The sequence below is a fragment of the Mugil cephalus genome, chromosome 16 (genome assembly GCF_022458985.1).
Source record: "Mugil cephalus isolate CIBA_MC_2020 chromosome 16, CIBA_Mcephalus_1.1, whole genome shotgun sequence".
NCBI classification, from domain to species: Eukaryota; Metazoa; Chordata; class Actinopteri; order Mugiliformes; family Mugilidae; genus Mugil; species Mugil cephalus.
The window spans coordinates 6,359,550-6,387,377 of NC_061785.1; the positions used below are offsets into that span (position 1 = coordinate 6,359,550).

At 45.0% G+C, this 27,828-nt stretch overlaps 1 protein-coding gene across 4 annotated transcripts in view; it reads right to left on the bottom strand.

Moving 5' to 3' along the window:
* The window catches only part of LOC125022241 (zinc finger MIZ domain-containing protein 1-like), a 123,884-nt gene that overhangs the window by 8,187 nt on the left and 87,869 nt on the right, over window positions 1-27,828 (bottom strand). The window contains exons 5-15 of one of the 4 annotated variants that reach the window (XM_047608720.1): window positions 26,200-26,305; window positions 12,823-12,858; window positions 4,070-4,205; window positions 3,537-3,651; window positions 2,476-2,693; window positions 2,167-2,368; window positions 1,700-1,975; window positions 1,437-1,619; window positions 1,271-1,348; window positions 1,002-1,170; window positions 774-915 (exon numbers count right to left, since the gene is read on the bottom strand). In XM_047608720.1, coding sequence (XP_047464676.1) covers window positions 774-915; window positions 1,002-1,170; window positions 1,271-1,348; window positions 1,437-1,619; window positions 1,700-1,975; window positions 2,167-2,368; window positions 2,476-2,693; window positions 3,537-3,651; window positions 4,070-4,205; window positions 12,823-12,858; window positions 26,200-26,305 — 1,661 coding nt within the window. Of the gene's footprint in view, window positions 1-773; window positions 916-1,001; window positions 1,171-1,270; window positions 1,349-1,436; window positions 1,620-1,699; window positions 1,976-2,166; window positions 2,369-2,475; window positions 2,694-3,536; window positions 3,652-4,069; window positions 4,206-12,822; window positions 12,859-18,056; window positions 18,159-24,819; window positions 26,150-26,199; window positions 26,306-27,828 lie in introns of those variants that run through there. The other 3 variants (XM_047608721.1, XM_047608723.1, XM_047608722.1) reach the window with 3 other exon arrangements.

The window sequence follows — 27,828 nt, forward strand, 5'->3', positions numbered from 1 at the left end:
GCAACCCAGACCATCATGAACAAATGTGGTTGTTGTGAAATTTTCCAAAAATGTTCATTTTCATGCAGAAAATCAAGGTCAACGAAGGGACCATATATGGCATCTAACACCTATGGGATTCATGAGGTACCCATATGGGATTTCAATGACGTCAATTGATGTAGTCAATTGAATATTAGAAATAGAGATCAAAATTTAACATTGAAAAGCTAATAATGAAATAACTGATTTTCCATTTTATTGAATAAATGGTACACGGACCCTAACTCTAGCCTGTAGCTAGCTAGCTTATTGCACTATGAACAGGCTAATTTCTGCCACTATGCGTCTATATTTTATTATTATATTTCAAAATCATATTTTTATGATGATGGTCGCCCAGATTGGATCTTAATGCCAAGTCTGAACTGGGCCATTGTTGGTTGAGAAAGGCCAGAGTGGCCATGTGAAGGAAAATATCACTGTGTAATACATTTTTGACCAAACAGAGCCATCAGGTTGAGAAAATCAACAGGAATAGAAAAAATTTTTTTTCGTATATCCAGCACATAACATCTATACTGCAATCTCTGTAACCATAAAAAAAGATCAATACGAGAAGTATTAGGGTTCCTGGACAAACTCCTGCTGCCTCAAAAAGCCACAGAGAGTGCGTGTTATTGGGGAAGTGAGAAGTGAACCACTATCCAGCTGTTCGGAGAGAACTAAAAGAACCAAACAGCGTTGAAAGCGAAGCCGCATACTGTGTGTTGATTCAGTGGACTACATCTTACCTCCACATGAGTGTCTGGTGTACAGAGGGCCGTAAGTGGAAGACGTGGTTGCTGACAGCCAGGTTATGCTCTAGCCTGAAGGGCTCTAGGACGACACCATCCCGCACTGGGAAGGTCAGGCGCAGCTCCTCGTTGTGGTTGGCTATGTTAGTGAAGGACGATTAAAAACTTAGAAAGGTTTTTTAAAACTTATTTCTTTATTTTATTTATTTATTTTAAGTTACAGACCTGGAGGTGGAGGGAGAGCTGTGATATTTGGTTTGATGTCAGGCGGGAAGGGCGGCTTCACGTCCTGGTTTGGCGACAGGTACGGAGGGATATTACTTCCTGGGGTCATCGGAGGGGTGGGGTTGCCTGGCACTGGGGAGTGAGGGTAGTTACCCACTGGTCTGGGAGGCTATATATATAAATATATATATAAAAGACAAGCAGTTAGTAAATAGTAGATAATCACCATAAGAACCATAAACTGCATATTTATGAGTAAACCAACTCACCCCATTCATATTCCCCTGGTTGTACGGATATCCACTCCCAGAGAAGTTATTTGTTTGGCCATTAAAAGGTGGCTCTTGCTGTAATTTATAAAACAGATAAATGCTGTTTTAGAATCCAACCCCTGCAATTAAGCATATTTATTATTTTCAACACTTCACACTGCACCTTATAGTACTGGCCCATGGCACCACTGGGTGGCGGGTATTGGCCCTGCAGCTGCTGTCCTGGCATCCTCTGGCCGGGGTAGTTTGGTGACGGCAGCGGCCTGGAGGCATTGGGTGTGGGGTACTGCCCCTGCTGGTTAGGGAACTGGCTGTTTGGTCCATACTGCTGCCCACCATAGTTTGGCTGCGATTGAAAGTGTAATATATTTAGCCAAATAAAGGAGCAAAATACTGACGTTGTGTTTAAACTGGTGACCCACTCACCTCTCCTGGGTACGGTCTTTTAATGCCCTGCATGCCCATGCCCTGAGGCCGGGGCCCCGCGTAGCCTTGCTGTGGCATCCTTTGGCCGTGCGCCGCGAAAGGCCCCATGCCTTGTCCCCTGGGTTGGTTCATTCCCATCGGCGGCCCGCTCATGTTGGATGCGTTCATGCCCGTGCCCATGTTTCCAGGGAGCGACGGAGGGCCGCGGGGTCCCGACTGGTTCATGAACTGGCTGTTGTACGCCTGGTTTGGTCCCATCTGGAAAGAGGAACTCATCTGGAAGACAAAATGGGTTCAATCAGTCATCTCAGGCTTGACCGTCACTGTTGCAAATTTGCCACCAAAGTGAATCTTTTGCCGACGACAAAAAAAGAGAAAACTAGTGAATGTTGTGTTTGGCTCCATTACAACTGTGACAGCTTTACAGTGTTTAGTAGGATGTGCACCAGTTGTTTGTCTGGTCTTACCGGTCCGTATTGGTTCATGTCCTTGTTCTGGGTTTCCTGCAGGGCCGCTACGGTCGCCGTGGCAGTGGCAGTCGCCGTGGCGGCAGCAGCAGCGACAGCAGCGGCGGCGGCGGCAGCAGCAGGCTGGGTGAAGTCTGACGGAGGACGGGAGTGCGGAGGCATGCCCATTCCCCCAGGTCCCGAGTTTGGCCCTCCAGGGTAACTACGACAACAAGAAACAAAGGCTTAAAATTACCGCACAGCACCATGCTCGGGGGGAAATATTGCATCATTGACAGAAATGGTTTTTTAGATAGTTTTAAGACTTACTTGCCACCAAAGCCTCCTCCACCGTGGTAGTTGTGTCGCCCGTACATTCCCTGCTGCATGTAGCCCTGGTTGGAGTTGCCTTTGTTGGGGAACTGCTGCTGTGGGCCAGGGAACTGAGGAGAGTTCATACCTGGATTGTTACCAGACATCCCTGAGCCTAAGGGGTTTCCCCCAGGGTTCATGGGATTGGTGTTGTTGGCCATGGGATTCCCCAACACCTGTTAGACACAGACGTAGAGAATCACGACACAGGTCTGTGAGACTAGACCGAAAAAGGGTTTTCCAAGAACTAATGTGAGATGCAAAATAAACAAGGAAATATTTTAATTTGCAACTTGCTCAGATAGATAGTTACAATGAGAAATTTGCATTTCCAGCACCTTGACAGGGATAGAAACACAGGGGCAAAATATAATAACAATACTAAAATATAAAAATACAAAAGGTGCATTTGCGACTTGACACAGATGACATGCTTTTGCATCATCTTTGAGCAGGACGTGTAATCTCAACGTCCTCAAACGAGTGCTTGCTAATTAGCGTTGCTGTAGCATTTTACTACGGATAGAATTTGTTAAATTTGCCCGTCATATCATACTAGAGAAGTTAATAAGCATAAATTGACAAGTTTCAACCATAAAAAAAAAAATAATTGTTGAACTGCCTACTATCATGTGTATTGACCCTTTGCTACCACTACATGGCAGATAACGGCGTCCACGTATGAGGACAACGGGTCTAAATGGAGCAGAATAAGACGCTACCACAAACCCAAAACCTGTCCCCATATGAGGATGCAGGGTCTCAGGAGGTTAATGCATTCCTGAATTAAAATGTTGTCTCCACTGTTGGTAAAGGTAAAAGCATAAGTAAAACCTTTGACATACATTTTAACCTAATAATAATAATAATAATAATAATAATAATAATAGCAAATACTTCAATTGCAATGCACACCAAGACACATTCCTTTGAAAGCATGGACAGGACGAAACTAAAACCCACTGAAGTTCGCCCTCACAGACACACTTTCACTCCTCAGACGAAGAAGAAGAACTCACCTGGCTCTGTGAGGTGTTGGTCACGCCCCACACAGTGGTCACTACAGACACTGAACCTGGAGGCTGATTGGTGTTTTGCTGCCAGGGAACGGAGTCATACGGAAACGACCCATCTCTGCAGGCGAAGGACAAAAGCTCGTCAACAAAATGCACCCGCGACACGGCGCAAATGTTTTTTCTCAGAACGAAAGTGCAGATAAAGAAAGTATATTTACACTGGCTGAAAAATAAGGAAAGACTGGTTTTACTGTCGGGACCATAAAATGAATAAATGTTTTTCCTCTTCCTTGAATTGCACACACTGTACTTATTAAGTCTATGTGCAAAGGGCTGAGGCACTGTTTGTCACTAGTGACTGTGCTACGAGCAGTTTGTCTGGCAGTTTGTCTAGCCACTGATCCATAAGGAACACTGGGCTTCCCGCGGAGAGCAAGGGCTTTCCCCAAGGGCCCGGCCTGTCTGTTCACACACCCGACGCGCACACAAACACGCCTCGCGCACAAGCCAAAAAGCACAGCAGTGCGAACACTGACCCGTGCGAGAGGCCGGGCTTCATGGAGCTCATGGGGGGCTGCATGGGCACTTTTCCCGGAGGCTCGTTCTGCCTGTTCTTCTGGTGACGGAGGAGGAGGAGTCGTCCCAGCTCCTCGCACCACGACGACAGGAGGGCTGGAAGGAGAGAGGAAAGGAAGAGCAGAGGCTGTCAGACACCTGTAACAATAATAATAATAATAATAATAATAATAATAACAAAAATACCTGCAGAGGTAACCTCCACCCAAAAAAACAGATATTCCTACAAAAGCTGTGTATGTGAGAGGCTGATGAGGCAACAAACAGGAATAGGAAGCTCTGGAGCAAAACTGGACAGAAAATTGAAAAAGCAATGGCAAAAACGAATGGTGCATAAAAAACAAATGTGCAGAACACCCTGTGAGAAACCCCTCTGTGTGTGCGAGGCGCCTCCAAAACTGAAAAAAATCATATTTTTATTTAGAAGGACAGTTTAAAGCTTGTTTTAATATTTTCCCTTAGAATAAATGACTCATTTTACAGATTAGTCAGTGATGCTACTTATATTCAAACATATTTTGCATATAAAGGGGAGGGAACAGACCTGCATGAGTTGAGTGAATCAGTCTAACCAACTAATTACACGGCTAATTTTTATAGTTATTTTTTGTTCCCACTCACACTCATTCATACACACTATCACACCTGTATCCCACTTGCACAGAGGGTCATAAGTGACACATACACAAGTGCAAATTTACACCCATTTATCCTGCGGTTTTTGTTTTAAAATAGATTTCAAAGCTGAGACTCAAAGTATCACCAAAAGCTTGAACATTCATATAAAAGAGAAGCTCCAACATGAAACGCTGGTGCAGCCCGTGGCCACTAGGGTTCAGTCTGGGCCTGCAGATGGATTCCGAGTCCTTCCCCCTTCTCCCCCTCCCCACCTACCCCTACCTACCTACCTACCTACCCACCCACCTACCTACCTACCGCTCGGTTAGGTAGCTACCACAGAGTGCGCGTTTGATCGAATCATCTGCTTTTCATCTGCGGCGCATGTGTTTGCGCCGCGCCAACTACAAAAGACTCACTTTTCCCTCTTCTCTCCCTCTCAACTTCCTCTGCCTGCTTTCCAGCCTGTCTCTGCGGCGTCAGAGGGAGAAAGGGAATGTGGATTCAATCAAAGAGCAGGGCAGCCACCTCCTCTTATGATTCACAGCACTTCTAGGCTGAGGCAAAGGAGCGGGAGGGGAAGGCATGGATGGGTGGATGGGTGGGTGGGTTTTAGAAACAGAGCGTTTGGTGATTTCAGCTGCGTCAATATGACAGCAGACAGTGCAGGCTGTCCTCGCAGGCAGATCCACCCCTGCTGCCACATGCTAGGATGGGCCGACACATATTACACGCACACACGCAGAAATAAAAAAAAAAAAAAAAAGAAAAACGGAGTGAGTCAGTGAGAGGAGACATCAGGCTAATGGGGCTGATAGGAGGGAGGAACAAACAAAAGCTTCTGACTCTCATCACGCAACATGGCAACCGGAGATCTGACCACACATGGCTGCCCGCGAACAGGGTGCAAGCTTCCTGACACGCGCACGGGAGGGGGGGGGGGGACGCGGCACGGCGGCTTTGTAAAAAAAAAAAACACACACACGCAATCACGCACGGAGGCAGAAATAAATAGGACGCAGCGCGGCGCAATTTCCGAGGACAAAACTGGATTTCTGCGTCGACACACAAACACACACCTTCTCCTCTCAGAGCACTGCACCCCAAAAGGCACCTCCTCTCCTTTCATTTGAACACTGAGCACACCAGCCTTCGCTCTGTGTACAGATGAGGGCTGGAATACAAAAGACATGTACAGATGGTGCCAGCAGTCTCCCACAAACCCCCCCACCACCACCCTCCCCTCCCCTCCCCTCCCTCCCTCCCTCCCTCTCCTTTAAAAGCAGCACGGGGCTCAGGCACAGAGGCAGCTGGGTTTTTCCTCCTTCCCACCCGCTCTTGCTTGCTCCCTCTCTTTTTTTTCTCCTCCTCCTCCTCCTCCCTCCTGTTCTTGGCGAGGCAGGTGCCAGGAGACAGGCTGTTCTGTTCCTCCAGAGAATTGATCTGACTTTGCCACGGCCGTGGCTCCTCTCGACAGAAAGGGCCGCTCAGGTGCACTAAAATAAAAAAAAAAAAAATCCCACTCACAGGTAAATGCACACATCTGTAAGCTACTTTTAATTAAATACGACGGGATCCGAGCGTGGCTAATAGGTTTACGAGTTCCACATCTACCGCGAGAATGTCCCGCAGTGTTTTAACAGACCCCCTCCCTCCCCTCTCTCTCTCCTCAGACCCCCTTCTGATGGAGAGAGTTTTTCAATTCGAGGGCCTGGCGACCAGCCAGCATGTTACAGCTCAATTAGGTCCCATTATTCTCCTCCAACAAGGGGTAACTTGCACTTCGTCTATGTTGATAAACATGTCTCCGCAATTTATTCCCTAGCCGTGCCACCGCGATGCCGCCCGGCTAATCGGGACGGTGGTATCCTCGCTCCGCGCCGATAGCAACAGCCGCAGGACAAAAACAGCAACAGAGTCGAGACGAGCGGGGAAACACGCCGGCTATCTGAGCGGGAGAGAGGGAGGGAGGGAGAGGAAAAAAATAGAGGCGAGCACCAGCGCTGCCACTTAGAGAAGAATTATAGCACCCCGTCATTAGATGGAGGGCTTATCGCCACTTAAAATTACCACCTCCGCCGAGCGCCGACCTGTTTAAGGAGAGGCCCTGTCATTGACTCGCGGGATAAACTTCAGGTTTCACATGACAGGAGGAGGAGCGGCCAAACCCCGTCCGACTCCCTACCTACTCCTCCCGCGCCCAGACGAGTGCAGATGACGGGACACAAAAGGGATTACTGTTTCTCTTCCCCCCGCTCCTCCCACAGACGGCCCTCCAATACACTCGTACGCTCCCAGAGAGGAGCCAAATCTGGAGATAATCGTCTCAGGTGTAGCACTTTCCAAGAGCCTTCTGGAGTGAATCAAACTGTCGTTTTGTGCCGCGCGGCATCTCCCTGCCATGTTTACATTGGTCTCCCCCGAGCAGAGGAGGCCATCCTATTTGCCTTGTAGATGGCCCCAGGGGGCCCCCCGGTCTGAGCCTGAGCCGTATTGATATTCCGGTGCTCAGCTGCCCAGCCTGATGGTCAGCCATGGGAGGGGGTGGGCGGGGGGGATGCATCTGCTGGGACGAGATGGGTGGTTCAGGAGGAAGCCGGGCCTGCAGCTTCCCAGCTTCGCTCGCCATCATAAAGCCCCCGGGAGACATGACAAATGACACGGGCTGCATCCCTGACAGTTGTTCAATGCTCTTTCCAATGATAGTGCACCCCCCCCCCCGCCCTGGCCGTCTCCCCGCCAGGCACCACACACACCACACACAGACAGGCGGCACAGAGATAAACTGTGCTGATTAAAGAGTTTGTATCAATCTCTTTGTTTGTCGTCCCAAAAGAAAAAAAAAAAGGGTCAGCTGGAAGTTAATGGAATTTCATTTGTGAAATTTATAAAATGAATTAGCGACATTCCAGGGCATCTTTTAGTCAAATGTTTGTGGCTTTGCTGAGGAGCGAATGGATTTGCTATCAACGAGCCGATAACAGCAGCCGACGTGCACCTCCTCAAAAAAAAAATGATTATCTGTCAGGGATGTGGAAGTGGAAGCAGCGCGTCTAAAGAAAAACCTCATTGACAATTCGAGTGCGGCTCATTCCCTGCTTTCACTGCTGGTTTTCTTATGAGCCTAAAAAAAAAAAATCTTAAAAGAAATAAGAAACTGCAGCTGGTTAGAGAACAAACAAAAAAAAAAAGTCATCTACTCTTCATCTGTTGTACAAAAACAACGCCGACGTCACTCAAACGATGTAGCAACTCATTTATTACGATGAAAACAGCCTGAAAGTCAAAATGTGGCTTCTTAATGTGGGATCAGTGGTTCAGATCCCACGCTGACAGTAGCTATCCACACTGTAATCAACAATAAATACAACTTACCGAACGACACAGTCTCTGTTAGCTGAATTTTCTGCGAGATTATCTGAAGTTTATCAAAAAATGCACTTTTTTTTTTTTTTTTTTGCCAAACTTTGCCCAAGACAAGGAACTGGGAGTGAACCAAACCCCACAATGAACAGGAACAAAGTCTTGCAGGAAGGGGAACAACCTTAGAAGCGCTGACATGAATGGCTGCCACTACAGAGGTCACCCCTACGCTCGCTGCCTCCTCCAAAACATTTTCCTCTTCTCTTTGTGTTTTTTTTCCTCCTCCTCCTCCTCCTCCTCCTCTCTCTTTTCCCTCCATTTACTGGCAGAACGCTGCAGGGGAGGCAGCAGGTAAGGCAGATGCCAAGAGCTCTTATGATCCTCGTCCCCCCTCCCTCCCTACCTCCCTCCTTCCTTCCCTCTCTGTGCTCTGCATCCAACAGACACCTGCTCCCTTGTCAACCCCAGGCTCCCACCTGGCATCGCCCGGCAACGCTTGGTCACCAACGTCACCCCGTCATCGCATCACAGCCTCAACTTATTCCCACACTAACTGTAACAACCAAACCCAATTTTTTTTTTCCCTTTTCTTTTTTTTTTTTTTGCTGTAAACCCGTCGCGAAGAATCATGACCCCCAAACGGCTTGTTTGAAGACATTTAGCCAGAAGGGCTGAAAGGAGAACAAAGACCATGAGCAAACTAACAAGAACAGCTCTAGTGGGCTGCACTCTTTAGTTTCTGAGGGACCTCTATTCACATTCGCGCCCCCACCCCCCCACCCCCCTCTCCCCTCCTCTCTCTCCTTTCCTCCCTCCTCTCTGTCTCTGCCCAGAAAGGTCTGAATGGACACAAGCCTCCTGCAGGCCAAAGTCAATTAAAATAAGAGAGAGTCGAGGGAGCCCCGGTATCCCCGGTTACTGGAAGCACCCAAAGAGGCCATGCAAAACATTTCGCCTTAGCCAAAGAATTCCTCCTTCTTAGGTTTCCTAGAACTGCGAAAAATCAGGGGGTCTCCCCTCGCGATATATATGGAAAAGGAGCCGCTGTGACATCGCTCACGAACGTCCAAGTCAGTGCCAAGCGATTCCCGGGCTGCGTCGTAAATCATCTCCCACCGGGAGTCACCGGCGAGCCACGGGTGCCCACCGAACTGCTCTTTGTCTTCACGCACACGCCACGAATTATTCATCAATGCCAATTTGATCATGACATGGAAGCAACATGTATGTCCGTCACGCAGGCTTTTTTTTTTTTTTTTAAAGGTTTAACAGGTTACGGACCTGTCAACTCGTGACAGGTCAGAGCACTTGTTCGTCCGCGGCGGGATAATTAGGTGAAAGCTCACAGGTGGACCAGCTTAAACAAACGGTAACACGCTTTACCATCTCAACAACTTAATTAGCTAAGTTTCTCAGTCGCTTCCACAAAGCAGAGGGATTAGAAATATGTGTGAAGTGGTCGTATATCATTCATTATTACACAGGATATTACAATGCCGCAAAACATATGTAGAAGCCAAGTCCAAATGAAAACCGACCATGCAGGCTAGCAGTTAGCTACCGGCTAGGAACCAACAAGAAGACACCGGCTAACTAGCCTAGCCAAGGGGTTTCAAGTGGGCACCTCCCTTCACCGATGTTTCATTAAGCTAAGCCCACGACACCTCAAGAAGGCTTCACAGTGAGAACCAGTGTCCATGCTGCCGCCACACAACCAAGTGACTTTCAATTAGCTTAGCCCTTTTTTTTCACTGCTATTCAATAAAATACACACAATTGTGTCGGTCGGGTGTCAGAGCTACCTCTCTCCCTGGAAGGGAAGAGGTGGGACGAGGATACAGGACTGAACCACGACCCGAACACAAAAAATCAAACTACCAAACAACCTTACTGCACACACACACACACGCCTCATACCAGTGGCTCATTTGAATGTAGTGGCGGCAAACGTATGCAGATAAGCAGCGATTTAATTTGGTGAAATGCATCTTTAGCTAAAAGACAAAAAATAAAAAAAAAACTATGAGAGTTAAGCAGAGCAACAGCAGCTGGATTGCGGATTGAAAGCATTAGTGCTAATAGTTATAAAACACCCCGTCTATTTGGGCCAGACAACAGACTCCTGTCGGCACCTCATCTTTGTCTGCTGCTCTCTCTTTTTTTTTTGTACATTATTTCCTCTGTTGCTCTCCCTTTCTCTCTCTCTGGGAAGTCAGTGATATTGGAGTCTTGTCAATGAGTACTTAGGCCCGTTGCCTCACAGGGAGCCAGACTTGCTGGCTAGGTTTTATGGCCCATTTCAAGAGCGGCCCCGGCTTAAATACAGCCTCCTGCTGGCCACATGGCCGCAATGTCGTGCCATGTCCATCCGGCGGAGAGAGGCGGAGGGGCGGGGGGATGGGGAGGTGGGGATGGGGTGAGGGGGGCGGTTTGCTGGTCTTGTGCCAAAAAGGTTTTACTGCAGCCACAAGCATATGTGGCCATGTGGAGGGAAGCGGCACGAGGAGAGAAAGAAAATACCACAGATTCAATGTTTCTGGGTACATTCTCTGCAACCTTTAGCTTCCCACCCATGCTGCTGCTGCTGCTGCTGCTGCTGCTGCTGTGATGACATCCAGATAGAGAAAGCTCACAATGAAAACATCCAGCAAAACCACTTTGAGATGCAAATGTAAATCTACACACATGATAGATGAAGGAATCCCGAACTAAATCAATAGTGCCAAACACATTTATCCTCAGATGGAATCTGTGCAGCCAGATCTCGGATCAGGATTACACTGCTTTCTTTTTTTTTTTTTTTTTTAAAGAAATCCATTTAGTACTAACTGAACGCCAACTGGAACACGACACATCGCATGCTACAATCTCGAGATGATTTATGCAGATCGTATCGCTGTGACTGTCACTTCATGGCTACGGTTACACAAGAGCCAACCTTCCTCTAAGCAGGCCAGTGTTTTAAAAAAGATAATCCCCCTTGGCAGATGCAGCAAATCTCTTCATTAAAAGCAGGCCATGCCATTCAGTGTCTCCGTAAGGTGGAAATCTATAACATCTTGCCCCCCCCGCTGAGAATTAATTCCTCGTGCATTAAAGCCAAACACATCCCCAGACCGACATTCAATCAACAGTCTGTTGCTGTATGTCGGCGACATTAAGCTGATTGGGTACAAAACTCCTTCCAAAGCCGACGTCTTTATGTCTTTGCTCGGGAGCGAAGGGCTGGTGTGTCAAAGTGTCTGGGGTCAAGTGCCTTTTTTTTTGTATTTCACAGCTTATGATTATGCAAAACTAAAAAAAAAAGTTTTAGTTCTGTGTTTTTTTCCCCCCCTGTACCATGAAACCAGCCACTTCCATTCATTTAAAACTCTAAAATTAAAAAATTAAAAATGAATCAGTTTGAAGTTTTTCTAAAAATATTAACTTCTTTTTTAATATATATATGTATATATGAAAAACCATTACCTAAATGCAGCGTGAAGAAAGTACAGAAATGGATGGAAGTCAATGGAAATCTAAAATGATATATGCCTAAAAACCTTATACATATGATTTACAAATTATAGAGTTAAAGCTTGAATAAAACACCTTTCAAAAACGTAAATCATCACAGAAATAAAATTTTACGACCCTTTCATCTGACCAAAGGGCCCCGGCACACCCCGTTTTTAACCACACGCATCTCCAACCAGATTATCGGCCGAGCCGACCTGCGAAGAAGCGGCTTACAGGAGCCAGACTGTTTCCCCAAGCAACAGGCTGCTATTAACAAAGGCCCGGCCTTAAGCCCCTTCGTCTACAATGATACTAATTAGACGTGGAGCAGATGTGCCCGGAGGAGCGCCCACCTCGGGGTGCTGGGCCGGGGCCGGGGCCGGTAGTGTCGCGGCTGCGCGCGCTGGCAGCCGATTCACCTGTGACCTTTTCACAGTGGGCCCGGGGGTCAAAGCCTCTTTGGTTATACAGTAAGAAAGAGACACTGGAGGAACCTGGGTCGTGTCCCGGCACCCCTCCAGGCTCATTAGAGGCATCCATATGTGCAGCAGCTCAGGATTTGAATAAACACTCCAAAATAGAAAACAATGGAACTGAAACCTGATCCGAGATTAATCTGATCCTGAACATATCTTGAACCTCGGACAATAATACACAGTTTGAAGATTTTTTTTTTTTGTGTGTTCATATCATTAACTTAAATTACATCCCTGTAGGAGACATTATGTTTTAATATATTGAGTGTAGATGAAGACGTATTCATTTGCTTCATATGCCGATAATTAAATCTACATCATATTGAATTATATGTGCCTTTCTCTATATGGAATATATGAAGTTTTCATCATATCAGCCCGATCTAAGCTACGTTCACAACTCCCACAGACTGCCGTTTAGCAAAAGTGAGAAGGCAGATAATTAACAGACAAGAGGTAAATAAATTGACGGTGGGTTGCACGAGCAGCCGAGGCGCATGAGGGGTGAATCATGAACGCAAGCAAGATGGCAAAACAAACACGTGGGACATGCTTTGTACTGGAAATCTCTGGACACACAACACAACGGCAGCCGTGTGGCTGTTTCCTAAATGAAAAAAAAATGAAAAAAACTCAGAAAAAAAGCACATCTGATGATCAATCCACGTGTGATGGGAGCATGATCGGTTGGTCGGTTGATTGGATTCAGCCAGTGTGTTATGAGTTTCCTGTGCAGCACTTGGACAAACAGTGAGTACCTGAGTCAGACTGACACCTCCTGCAGCAGCTGGTTTCTGTAGGGTTCAAATTTTTACATTTTACTGTACTTTACAAACACTTCTAAGATATGCATGAAATGACAGACATTTTTGAATCGCTCCCCCTTTCCAGCACAAACCTTTCAGGCGACCGGACGTTGGAGGAATATCGGGGTGCGAGGAGAGGGAAGAAGACGAGGGAAGAATCTACATTTGAAATAAGCAAAATTATGGAGATTTCTGGCGCTCGCGCCGTCGACGCTCCCGCTATGCGCACTAAAGAGACATGTACAGTCAGAGTGTGTGTGTTTGCGCAGAGGTGGCGGGGGATAATTCTTACTGACGCTCCACTGATTGCTCTGCAGCACACATAAAAGTCATAGATTAATGCCCCTTTAATGTGCTGCTCTTCTAATTTAATATTTCCTTATTGTCTCTGGACCAAAAAGACTTTTGTCCACATTCTAAGAAGCATTCACTCCGTTAAGAGGGACAAGGGGCTTTTCTTCCATTTCGTCAGTATGTTACTTATTCTCCTCTAGATACAGCTCAAATCTCACCACACTCACGCCTAACAATAGAAAACCTTAAAAGTGAAGTATGAAAAAGATATATAACATATAATACCAAATATAAAACAAGCAGTGCATATGTATATATATTTCGACTATAGGATTGATCACAAACTAAGAGCAAATAACACCCTATTAGGTAAAGAATAAAAAGTAACTCATTTCATCCTCAGGTAAATTAAAACAGCCTATTTAAAGTTTATTAATGGAATAAAATGAATTACTGAGGATCCACTAGCAAGCAGCAACCTCACAATGCTGACACAAAGTTGAGTTAAACTGCAGTTCTCCTATTAGCCACTAGAGACACCGAAAAGCGACTCAATTCCAATAGACTCCTGCCCCCATGTAAAAAACAGAAACAAACATTTTTAAAATAGATACCGCCGATTTTCTTTCCGAGCCGATACTGAGTAATACTTTGTGTAAATACACCCTAATGTGTCTGGTAAACCTGAAAAAAAAAAGTAGCGTATTTCAAATCATAGCTTCATAAAGAAAACAAGGCAATTTATGTATTTACTATAAACTCTGAAGTATATTGAGGTATCGGCCTCATTTAAATTATAGCCAAGATAATACAACAACAGAAAAACCAAACAGAGACACAATCATACAAAATATGTGAAGATGATGTTTCAAACACTAAAAAAAGGAATAAGTGAAACAATAAGACCATTAAAATAAATTACTGTTTAACTACTAAGAACTACTATAAAAACGTCTTAACTGTGACTCTGTCTTCTTCCGTCCTCCTCATCATAAATGCCTCATATTCTGTGTTGTGGTTTAACCTCAGGTGTTTCAACAGGTTTGTTGTGTTGCCACAACTCAATAGTTTAGTTACTTTCCACTGTGTTCCTACATCACCTGCAATGCCTGAAGTATGGAAAGTATATTTTGATTTGAGAGCATAAAGACCTGGTATAGGATGTATCCTTATTTCAGTATCGATCAGCGCATGCTCTTTTAACCTCCTCTCTTGGAGGTTTCAGGCCACATTTTGTAATGTGCCTTAAAACAACTTGAATTGTTATAAATAAAACTGAATTCAATGGAATGAGTCAATTTGCTTTTTATAGCTAATTTTCTCATACATGACAATCATGCAGTTGGGTAAATTATCCTCGGCTCTGCTTACGCTCCACCTCGTCTAGTCTTCAGGACTCGATGCTGTATTATTGTTCTACTTCTTGCTTGCTTCACTTTTCACAATGGCGACTGAAATCTTCCACAAAATTATGCCAAAGACGAGTCATACAAATGTCAGCATGTCTGTAACCTCCTCAGTTAACCTTTCCTCAGTGTGATCCATATAATTCTTGATCCAAACATCCTGGAGATGGAGAAGCAGGCAACAATACTAAAGTAGAAACGAGCTACTACCAAGCCGACCATTCATATACAGTAAAGCTCCAACACTAACTCTTGGTAGCTCTGACACCTTCTCAAATGTCACATTTAAAGGCCATTCATGCAGTTTGAAAACCAGACTGATGTGCTTATCTAGAAACATTTGATACCCGATATGCTTATTATTTGTTGTATAAGAGAAAAGGAGCTGAAAGTGGTCGGTTTGTTTCATCAGCTCTTATATAACATCCCAAACTATAACAGCCACTTCTCCTCTTCTTCTTATCTTCAATCACAAGCCAGCGACTGATCTTCAAACGATTCACTTCATCAACCTGATCAAAGTTCCCATTTCGAAGTTCGACTGGTCGATCACGACACAACAAGAGGTGCAAACAAGAGCTACACACACACACACCGCAATTACCAACAGCTGATGTTCTCTCGTTAAAGCCAACACAAAAAAAAAAGTTATTTTGATTCGGGACTTTATCGAGAAACCTCAAAGAAAAAAGGTCAGCGCAATTTCACAGCTTGGCGAGGGGGGGGGAGAAAAAAAAAACATGTTCGACACAGAGAACAAGAGATTCACTGAAGATGACAAAACAACAGTAATGAATAGTTGGAACTGTGGAGTGGTGCTGCACAGCCAGCCAGACAAATCTCCACCAACACCGCCTGTTGCAAAAACAAAAAAAAAACTCTTTTGTCTTAGCATGTTGGGAAACGTCCCACGGACACATTTTAGGAAAAAATGATTTGACTAATTGCCCAAAGCAGGACTTTACTGTACAGCAGCACAAAAACCCCCCCTCCTTAGAGGAGAGAAAGCAGAGCGAACAATAAACAATGGAAGATCCCAGAATTTAATTCTCCAGTGAGGTCAAGAGGAGAAATAATTACCAGCTGACTTCCTCTATTAACAGAAACTTAACCAAATTGGTGGCACAGAAGGAAAAAGTCAAATTATCTACGGAAAAAAAACGAAAACCGATCAGGCGTAACATTATGACCACTCTTTTTTTCTCCTGTTTGTGTGTTTGCCTTATCTTATCTTGTGTGCGTTCATAAGACAATATTTGTTTTTGAGACTGTCGCTAGGGTTACCATGTACCACAATAAAACATTATGACCACCTCCCTAATATTGTTGTAATCTATATCTGACCACAGGATGTTGTTAGTGGGGGGGGTTTGGACCCTATGGGTTGAGGGGAAGGGTCTCTGTGGATCATCACACAGAATCTTGATCAATTTGGGATCTAATGAATTTAGAGGCCAGGTCAACACCGTGTGTGGTTCTTCTTTGAGTCGTTCCTGAAGCCTTCTGGGGATAGATTGGTGCTGCCATCAAGGAGTGTCATTGCTATGGGGTGGGGTGGGGATGCCTGGTCTGGTCTGGTCTGGTCTGGCCTGGCCTGGTCTGGTCTAGGTGGGTGGTGCATGTCCAAGTAACATCCACACGAATGAACGCCAGGTCCGTACGTTTCCCAGCAGAACCCTGACTCATCACGAGATGGTTTTAATGTCATTAACGTCTCCTCTCAGTGGTCATAATGTTATGGCTGTATTTAGTCACTGAATACACTCTGTATGAAAGGAACAATCTTGAAAGTTTCTGTGGAATTTTTAGGAAAGACTGACAACCACTGGGATCCACACATGAAGGACAAGCCACATAGTTTGATACACAAAAAGAGCTCAACAAAAACAGATTCTTGTTAGCGTTTATCTGCCGTCTAAGCTTTAACCTGTTGCTCCTCTTTTTAAAAAAAAAAATCTGGACCCAGTGAATCCTCCCATACAGACGTGTGTATGTGTGTGCGTGTGTGTGTGTGTGTGTGTGTGTATGTATGTGTGTGTGTCCCTGCAGTGTGAGCCATGTGTGGCTGCGCCTGTGTGGCACCGAAAAGGGAAGCGTGCGCGATAAACTGCCAAGTTGTCTTGTGGAAAAACGCAGCCTCAAGTAGGTCAGAGCGACTCGCGGAGATAATCAAGGCCATTTTGACCCCTTCTGTGTGAGCTATAAGTGGGTCAAACGCAGCAGTCAGCTGTTGCGACTCTATCACGAGGGGCGCTGCGAGGCGCTCGCCGTACTGTCAGAGCCCGTTCCGTTGGTTTGAGACGTGGCGGTGGGCGCCCGCCTTTTCGCCCACCGACCGGCGGAGGAATCGACCCCTCTATCTACCCCCTCGAGGGGGGAAATAATGTGAAGTTCCCCTCAGCAGCAGCAGCAGCAGCAGCAGATCCAGCTTCTCTTGTCACCATATGCACCCCCTGCAAACACAGCCCTCTTTATCTGTTGTCTCCTCCTTTTGACAGCTCACAGCTTTGCAGCCCTTGTCCTATTCACAGTGGCAAAGACTCCTCCTCAGTGTACCCCGTAACACCACCCCACCACCCCCCTCCACGCCACCCCTTCCCCCTCCGCGACCAAAAATGCCACCCGCATTTCAACCTGCTCATTTCTCACTCTTGACTAAACAGAAAAAATGGAACTCATGTGTCTCGAGAAACACTTCTGAGCGCAAATCTGCAACAGCAGAACAAAGGCGACACAGGGCAGCCTTAATCTCTGCACTACTGAAGCCGGTAGCTATTTTAAAGCTCTTTCTGTGTCTCTCCCTCTCTCCATCCCTCCCACCTTCCTCTCTTCTCTACAACCCCCCCTCCTCCCTTTCCCCTCCCCTCCCCTCGTTTTGCTCCTCGGTGTCTTAGGGCAGCAGCTTTCCTCTCCTGTTTTCCTCTCCTCTCTTTCCCTGCGTGTCCAGTGACCGACTGCACAATACACATCAATTATTCATGGCTGCTCTCCCTCCGTTTCGCAGGCAAAACCAATCACAGATGGAGTCATTGCTAATGGGCTCCTGCTGTACTTGCCACCGGCTTCTTTGCACTCAAGCAACAAATACCCCAGAGACAATGAGGAGGAAAAAAAAAAAAACAGGGATAAGCTGTTAAAAAAAATATATAAAGAAACAAACAAAAAAAAAAATAAGAGGAAACTTCACACGGCAACAGCAACAACCAGGAGGAGGAGGAGGAGGAGGAGGAGGAGGAGGAGAAGAGGACGGCACACGGCTGTGGTCAGAGAAGAAGACAGGTAGGTATCGTCAGAAATAATTTACCAAAACTAGGAGCCGGCTTCTGCTGCAGGAAAGGGTTAAACACAGAGAGAGAGAGAGAGAGGGGGGAGAGAGCGGGGGGAGATAGAGAGGGAGAGAAAGAGAGAGAAGAAGGGGGGGTGGGTGGGTGGGGGGGTGGGAGGACAGGCAGAGAAGGAGAGAGAACCAAATGCTTATCTCCTCACCTCGGATGTATGCAGCTGTTATTGATGTATCTTCTTTTTCTGTCTAGTGATCCATTGCTTGCTCTCCCAATACACACATCACACAGAAGCAGCCACAGACACTTCGCCAGAAGGGAGGAGAGGAGGGGAGGGGAAGGGAGGGTGAGGGGAGGAGAGGAGAGGAGGGGAGGGGAGGGGAGGGGAGGAGAGGGGGAAAAAATGCAGGCAGCTCACATTTCAAACTTGCAAAGGGGGGTGGTGCCTAATGTGCTAGACAGCCTGTGTCTTGGCCTCGGTCCAGAGCAACGAGTTAAAGAAGCCTCAATCAATTCAGTTAAAGCAGCGTTTGTCAAAAGCGGGAGGAGAAAGGAGGGAGGAGGGAGGAGGGGGGGTCGGGGGGAGGGAGGGAGGGAGGGAGGGGCGTCCCGCCACCGACAAGTGGCAAACGGGGACGGTTCAGGTGAACGCAGACCTCGTCTCCGCATACAGTCGACTTAATCCATCAAACTAGTCATCGTAATTAAGGGGCACAGGGGAGGGGGGGGTGAGGAGGAGGAGGAGGAGGAGGAGGGTGTTGTGGCTTCCTGATGCGCAGAGGGTTGGCATCAGAGAGGGGAGGGGCCAATTAGACCACATTTGTCTTTTTATCGCACATGAGCCCCGGTAAGCTTTTGGATAAATAATTACACACCTATAAAACATGTAAACTGTGGGTGGACACGCCACCTGAGGCAGCCTCGGCAAATAAAAATAAATAAATACTCGCACACACTGGCGGCGGCAGCAGCAGCAGCAGCAACGAACCGTTTCAGGTGTCAAATTAGTGCAGCTGATCTGTGGCTCCAACACAACAATGAGCGTTTAATTGGAGGCGTGAGGGACAACGAAAATCAGCTTCAATATGCAAACAACCAGTTTTTCAGCCGCGCACGTAAGATCACGGAGAGGCACACGGCAGCAGCGCGAGATGCAACCAAATCACCTCCTGCCGCCGCCGCAGACACACAACAGAGGAAGGACGGAGACACTCGGCGGCTCTTATCTCTGGTCTGTATTTGCTCTTCTGGTATTTACTGTCGGCTAAGTGAGCGGCGGGTGACTTACAGCCCCGCAACCCCTGCTGCAAGTTAACACATCAATCACGGTCGGCCGGAAGACTTCACGTGGAGGGATCATAAAGTGTAAAAAACACACGCACAAATTGTCCAAAGTGGATGGAGTTATCGTCCCCGGGACACTATTTTTTTTTTTAGAATAAGGTGCACATGCTGTCAGATGCATGCTTTTTCAAGTGTAACACAATCAAATGTTTCAATTTGGAGCCGCTTTACATACATACAATAGAAATATTATAACTTCTCATTTGAGTAAAAGTTTGAAAAACTTGTTCAAATCCACAAAACAGTTTTTTAAAATTCCACCCGAGACTCAAAGATACAAAAAACAACTACAACTTTAAATACATTAATAGGAAAAGCATGACTTCTAACTAAAAAAATCATAGAATATGTGATATCACCACACAGCAGCGAAGTACGACAGGTTTTTATACATTTAAAGGAGAACGGTGGATTAAGAGTCATTTCCAACGATGAATATTTAGAAGATTAAATATGAGTTTAGGTGAGTCTTATTTATGAAACATGTCTGTGTGTGGCGGCCTTCACAAATGAAGCTCCTTAAAACTGCATTTAAGTTTGATTAACCAGTTCCTTTAAAGTTTATTTCTTAAATACATTCTACAACTGAGTCCATTATTGCTGCTCAAAGTCAAACGACGTCTCCAGCGAGGAGCTCAGCCTGTCTGTGTTATTCTCTATTTAGGAAAAGCCGCAACTAAACTATGTGTTGAAGTGAAGACACAGACGGAGAAAAAAAACAAAACGTTTGGAGAAATTATAGCCCGTGTGTGTATTCAACCTCTGTGCCGGGTGTAGAAGACCTTTCCAAAGCTCACCGACAACACATCTGCCCTGTGTGTCGCTAAAACGTTGCTTCACTGGAAGAAAGATCTGAACCAAATCAAAGTCATCTTTAAACTTTGAAATATAACAGCTGATTTCCCACGAGAATAAACTGAAATAACATTTCGTTTCTAGCTCTGAGATAATTATCCTCTTGCCATAAGATTAAGATTTACTTAATAATGTGCATTTTGTCTTCGCGTATTGGTTCGTTTTATCAGAACTGACTTGATCTGGCCAACTGTTGCTAGCGATCCTAAACTCTAGACGCGGTATTAAGCAGATGGCCACGCAGCCTCGTCTTCATCTATGCTCCCTCCTACACTGGCCGCTGCCTCGTCATGCATGAACCGGTTATCAAACCGAGAGACTACCTTTTGACGTGCCAACTTAAAAACACCCACATCCAAAAGAAACATCTCACACTCATCATAACTGTCTGTGTTTTTTTTTTGTTTTTTTTCTTTGAAGTATTTCTGCAATTTTTATGCCACAAGAATAAAACTCATCTGAAATAAGTTGTATGTTGTTTTCTGTGTAAACTTATATTTATTTAACATTAGGGGCGGGAAAAAATATCGATATGGCAATATATCGCGATACTTTTTCTTCTGATACCATATCGATTTAAAAAAAAGTAAAAAAAAAAAAAAAGTCATGTTTTGGGCTGAATTAATGTTGTTTTTTGACTCAATTTATAATAAATATATCGCTATACCATAATATTGGAAGAATGCATTGTATCGTGACTCAAGTATCGTGATATGTATCATATTGTGAAGTCCTTGCCAATACCCGCCCCTACTTGATATTGTGAACTCTAACCTCATGTCGTAAATTCTGCTTAAAACTGATCATGCGACAATAACAACATGGACGCCTCCTAGAAGACAGGGGAGGAGTCTAGTGTGTCGCTGCAGCAAACTAGCAGCGGTTCATCAACCGTGGAAATACTTCACTAAAGATGAAGCCCATGTCACTCCTGAAAAACAACTAAACTAGTACTGCAATGCATCTTAAAAGACATCTAGCAGATGACTGGTTAAAATCCTCTGGACATCAGTCAGCTAACAAGTTCACCAAATGTAATGTGGAAACAGAGAGAATGAGCCTGCACATCAACTATAGAGAGACTCAGAGAAATACTTGCTGCACTATCTGGTCTAACAACACACTATTAAATGCTATTGATGGTGCTGACTTGCTGCCTGTTTGTATACAGACTATGCATATCTGTAGATGACAGTGTGTGGCACATTACTTTCTACTATGTTTTCATTAGCGACGTCATCAGAGGTTTGTCGGTGGTCGATTCGATTTTCATCACGCAACAGTCGACTGTATAAAATCTGAAAAAAAAGTCGTGCACCGCCTACGTGGCCACACAACAAAACAAACAAGCAAACGAACAAACATCGCCTCCCACGCTGGCTCCCACTTCTCCCACTACTCAATGAAGTTCCTTTTTTCTTTGAAATATTTCTGCGATTTTCCCGCCATGAGAATAAACGCCAACTTAAATAAGCTAAACTTATCCAGACCATTTTTGACAAGTGAACTTATTAAACTTTGGACTCACATTGTGATACAGTTTTCTGACTTATAATTCTGCTACTTTTCTTTCTGTCTACTTGCAGCATGCACTTGTGGCACGTCTTGCAATTTTGGACTGTTTTTTGTTGAAGGCTGTATTAGAAAAAACTTTTAAATTTATTAAGCAGGTTTGCCACACAGCCTAGTCTTTATCTACAGCTAGTCTTTATCCTCCCACACTGGCTGCAGCTTCCTCATGCTTGCACTGGTTGGAAAACCGAGAAACCACCTTTTGATTCCCTCCTCCCCCCCACCCTTGTTAAAAACGCCCACCTTCAAAACCAACAAAACAAGACGGAACAAAAGGAACAAAGTCTCATTTGTTTAGATATTTTTGTGTCACGCCAACACCGGTAACTACAACCCACAATGTCTGCTGATCATACTTGAAAACTGGTGTAAAACGAGTGTGTGGGGACAAACCCGACCTGACAAGAGCGGGAGCCGAAGCCCCGGCTAATTATCTGCTGAATAGCTGGTTTACCGGGCGTTTGTTACATGAAAGAATGAACTGCTGGAGCGCCTGAAAAACTTCTCTCCCTCTTGTAAGCTGGTGCCTCATTTTGCTCTTTAGAGCTGAGGAATTCCAAGAGTTTGCTGAGGCGCAAACGATTGGGAATGTGCCACTTTGACCCTCTCGCAGGGGGAAGAGAAAAAAAAAATCGTGATTAAGCATTTTGTCGACGCTCTCCGGCCAGAACGAACCACCTTAGTCGTGCAGGAGGGGGGCTGACACAGATGAAATAGACCTAACGGGGCTTGTAGCGTACGATGTGATGGTTTTAGAGAGAAGCCCTGATGAGTTTATCCTCACGAAGCGAGTGATCTCCCGGCTTTGAAGCCGCCACCGCTACACGTGCATAGCTTTGCCCCCGCACTAAGACAGTCCGAGTAATCACAGATTAATAGAGCAGGCTAATCCCATTCACAAAGAGGTCACTACGAGACAGACAGACGCCCCTCCCCCAGCTCTGCTCCACCATTGTGGGTCACTTGCAAAGAGGCAAAAGGACTGCAACTACCCGACCTCCGCCCCTCCCCCGTGAGCACATCCATTAAAGAGATCAGCGGTACAATTCAGTTCTCCATTTCCAGTCTTGTGCAGCAAACTTTACACTTTAAATCAACATGATGATGCTCAGGTGTGAAGATGCATCTCGCCGCTGTCGTTTAAGACCGAGGTCTATTACTTTTTTTCCGCCCTTTCAAAGCTTTTTTTTTTTTTCCCTTGCGTGAAAAATGAACGAACTGACGCCTTAGATTGTTGGAGGCGTTTCGTGATTAATCAATTTGGCAACGCTACAACCCATTTCAGCTGTAAGTCGACGACGAACATTGATTTCCTACTGCTGAAATCAGCTCTACCATGTTCGCAGGGAGGGAATTTAGATGACATAACGGAAATGTAATAGCCTGACCGCGGCGCGTGTCAGAGCCAAGACAAGTTAGGCCTGGTTAAAATGGGACGACTAATCTGATTTACTTATTATTAGCACTCGTCCAGTGACCTGATGCCTGCTAGGGCGGGAGTTCAGCCTTTATCTCCGCTTTTAAGGGATATTTCTGAGCAAATTACAAAAATGTTAGCGGTGCCTGAGCGGGCCAGCAGTCGTAAGATGAAGATGGGACACTTATTTTTGCTTTGTTAAGTCTCAGGGTTTGTCCAGTAGAAGAAATAAGGAATATAATAAATACATCCACAACAATAAAAACCTGCACCAAATGGTAGACTGTCATATTTACAACAAAGAGATTAGGGCTGGGTGGTACACCGGTTCATACCAAATACTGGCATTTTTTTTTCAATATGATTTTAATTTTTTTTTTTTTTTTTTTAACCTTGGACAGTGCCAACTACTTTTGTACATTTCTTTATAATACTAACTCTGTAATTTTTTTTGTTTTACTGTTTATGTTTTTTTTACTAGATAATATTTATTTTTATTTATTTATTTTTAATTATTTTCTAAGCTTTTATTTTATCTTTCTTGGGGTTTTAATGTGTGTTACTTTTATGTGCAACGAAGCTACTGTGCCCCGAGTAATTTCCCTTGTGGATCATTAAAGTCTGTCTAAGTCTATACCGGTGTATTTCCTTACACAGCGTCCAGAACATTGCACTGTGAGATGCTGTTTCAGTCCGGACCATTTTCACTGTAGCGCTGCTAAACACACAGAAGACGGAAAGGTCCGAAAAATGAAGTGGCAGAACGAGAAGACAAAAAAAAGTGCCGCGTCGGTTGTTTTTTTTAGGGTGACCAGACGTCCCCGATTTCCGGGGACAGTCTCAGGTATGGATGACTTGTCCCCCAGCTAAAGCTGTCCCCGAAAATGTCTCCAATTTTAGCTTTTTATGAATGAGCAAAAAAGGTTGCACGCAGACTACAACTATTACATTTTATGATTTTCCAACCTCAACAGTCTTCCAACTTTATCGCCTCCATGACGAAAATTCAGTTCATTAGCTAATTATTGTTTGCTAACACACAAAGTTAAAATGGTAAACATTATATCTGCAAAACATCAACTTGTTGACGATGTCACTGTGAGCATTTTAGCAGCTAGCATAGCAGCAGACTTTGTTTTAATGGATTTTATGCTAACATGGCTAAAAAAAGATGCATAATAAAAGTTTTATTTTTACTGTGGACTAGGGTGACTGGGGACAGTCCCCCTTTTAGATGACCTGTCTGTCGGCTAAAGCTGTCGTCAAAAGTGTCCCCAATTGTATCGTTTCATGAATGAGAAAAAAAAATGTTGCATGTAGACTACAATTATTACGGTATCCGGTCGCGCTGCTATTAACGATACAGACACAACTATATACACAACTTAAATATGTTTGAATATAAATAAATATGTCAAAATAAATGAAACCGTAATTGCCCCTGGCTACTCATTTTATCTTGATGACATTTAATTTCTTTTCTTTTTTTTACATCCGAGCTGTAAATGTCCCCAGATTTCCACCCCAGCAGTCAGTGCTAACACAGGACCACGCAAACCTGTTTTACCACTAGTGTGGGATTATTCTACAATATTTACTCATCATCACAGTAACATAGTCCATCCTCAGTCAATCTGACCCATTAATTGCTCTGGTCATACCGCCCAGCCCTAAAAGAGATTTGATCAAGTTCAGGAAGAAAAAAAAAAGGCAGATTTGGATAAAAACACTTTTCCTAAAACAGCAAAGGACACGAAATTCAATCAAACACAGACTTCACCTCTTCCTGTATCTGCTCTCTAGGCAGATACGATCTTTTCAGATTCCCTCTTTCCAAAAGTCGGCCCAGCTCTCACTGACTCGTCTGTCTTCGGTTTTGGATGGCTGACCTGCTGCCGCCATCCCGGCCCCCGTCATGTGACTCACTCCCTTCCTCTGTCGCTCGGCAACGGCCCCGCTGGAAGTCAGGGAGCCGGTCCTGCCCCTGGGGCCCTGTGGGAGTGTCCTTTAAGAGTCATCTCCCTTGGCTGCCAGAGAGGGCTTTTTCTCCGCTTTAACAACCTCCTCGACTGGGGCCTCCCACTCTAAAGCTTCTGGGAGCTTTCGCGGGAGCCTCTGCACTGGTTTTCCACTCTCTCGGCCTCTCAATAGGCCTTTTCCTCTCGAAATACATGCATCTACAGGTACATAATTGTCCATGAAATGTACTTTGGGATGCTGCCTAGACTAGGAGTTCTCGCTGCTTTCCAAAATGACTACTGTTGCAGGAAATTATTCAGACACAGAATCAATTGGCAATCTTATGCAAGCCCATAAAGAAGGCCCTGAGATTTGATTTAGCATTAAGTAGAATTAGAACATTTGGCGGCGCAAACTTAATTGCAGGCAAAGAGCGACTCCACACCCATTGCTGACATAACAGCGACATTGCATGATTTGAAGCCTCCCATAAAAACCATGGAAGCTGTAAATCAAAAAAAAAGAAAAACCCACAAGTGAAAATTCAAACAATATGTGGCTCCGGCTTTCATGTCCCGGGTCGACTTAAGAGGGCTCAGCAGAGTTGCCCGGCGCACAGAAGCAATCGCACAACCCCTGCTTTTCCTCATAACACAAGACAGGTGGAAACCACAAATCACAAACTGTAAAAAGAGCACAAAATACTCGTGTTATCTTCTGACGTCGCTGACAGCCCGTACAACGTTTAACAGTCGGCCCGGTAATCCATCACTCCGCCGCCATGATGGAGCGGCATGAAACAAGTCATCACTGATACTGTAGCTTTTATCCCCACGTGACAAATGGCATATTCAACTATGCGCACTTTATCTAAAAAACCAGAGCAAAGAAAACAAATGGTGCGGTAGTGCTACGAAGAGGTTTCACATGAAGAAAAGGGAGGTCAAACCGATATTACAGGGTAATGTTCCACTGGATTTGGGCTAATCTTTGTCTAATCGTTGATAAATAATGAAGTTAAAATGTGGAATTCTCCGTAAAACAGGGTTTTCTTAGAGTATCTACAGTCTAGTAGCGGTGGGTGGGTATTCGGGGGGTGTGGGGGAAGCTGCCAAAGAACGCGGACATAAACTTTGTGTCCGAGCCGGCCAGCATGGCCAGATGGCCCCGAGATGGCGGTTGAGAAAAACTCTGGTCTTACCTGCTGATTTTGGAGTGAACTTGTCCCTGTTGGCAGCGCACACGGCCAGGAGCCGGTAGCCCAGGTCCAAGTCGAAGCCCTGCTGCGCTGCTACGCGGCTGACCACCTGAACACAACGACAGCAAGCGGCACCGAGTCAGGGAAATGTCAGACGGGGTTGTTATGTTCTGGTTTATTTTGCCCTTAAGCCTCAGTGATGAATGGGCGCATTACTGCAGAAATTGGTACTTCATTATATCTGATACGGGCAAAAAACCCTTAGTCAACTCAACAGAGACCAATTTAATTCGCAATGAAACATAATAATTCAGTAAAATTATATTATCAGCCACGTTGATAATATACAGTAGAGGGGAAAAAAAACTGCTGAGGCTACGGAAAAACATCACGTGTAACGCAGAACACAGGTCTTGGTGACTTGGTTGATTAGACATTTTTTATACATTTTTTAACTTAACGCCACAATTTTCTGACATAAATTTAAATTTCTTTAAATACACATTAACATGAATTCAACATATTTTAGTAAAGTGATAAATGGAGGCAGAAGACGTTATTGTTCAGCGATACACTAGCCGAGACCTGTCAATCTAAGCCTCCTGTAGGCTCCGCCCCCATCGCTGCAAAGCCATGTTTATGGCATGTGCTCGGCCAACTTACTGTTGCACATGTTTGAAATAAAAAATGAATATTTTAACCTGTCTATTATTTGAATAGCTTAATATTGAATGCAAAATGTTCCTAATAATGTATATTTATAAATAGCTGAGTTTATAGTAGGTAGGGTCCCTATTTAATTTCTTCATCAGTACAATAGTTGATGGAAAAATCAACTACTCTCTTATTTCTGACATCCTGCTACTGGAAAAACAGACAAATAAACAACATGATTGAATCTATGTATGAAAAATAACTAGAATACCAGTAGATAAGTTGTTCGGGGGACATTTTCCCAGACTCCGACTACTACACAAGAGAGAACTTTGGCCTCCCCAGTGATCGAGTTCAACTCATAGGCTGAACTCACAACAAGTTTATCAGTTCCATATGAGTCGGTGGCCAGTGAGATGTGGAGAAAATGAGGCCTCCAGCGCTGCGATGCCCACTGAGAGGAAACATTAAGAGAAACTTCAGCATGCCACGGGCGGCGATGTAAATCACCCTTACGTCCCTGCATGCAGCTTTGATTTACCATCGCCATTATCAGCTCAAAGAGAGCCGCTAGAATCATTTAGAGCTACAGGACACGCTAAGGCCTGCGTGGATAAACCGGCCTCGGCAGACCCAGATTCTCCTCCCCGCTTGGATTTTCATAGCCCGCGAACCCGCTGTCACACTCCAAAACTTCAAGACAAGCCCTGAGGTAGCACAGCTGAACACTGCTGCCTGCACCGTATCATTATCTTCCGTAAGTATAGTCTCGACGTGACACCAAAACAGAGTGTGTGTGTATATGTGGCCTTTATTTATAGGAATCCCCCATTAAGGAGAAGAAATATGAGTATAGGCTGCCTAATTAGAATCTAAACTTGCGAGGGACACTTTACTAAACGGTAATTTTAGCGCGAGGATTTACGAAAAGCAGTTCTAATTTCAGGGCTTTAATTGCACACAGTCAGTGGAGCTGTG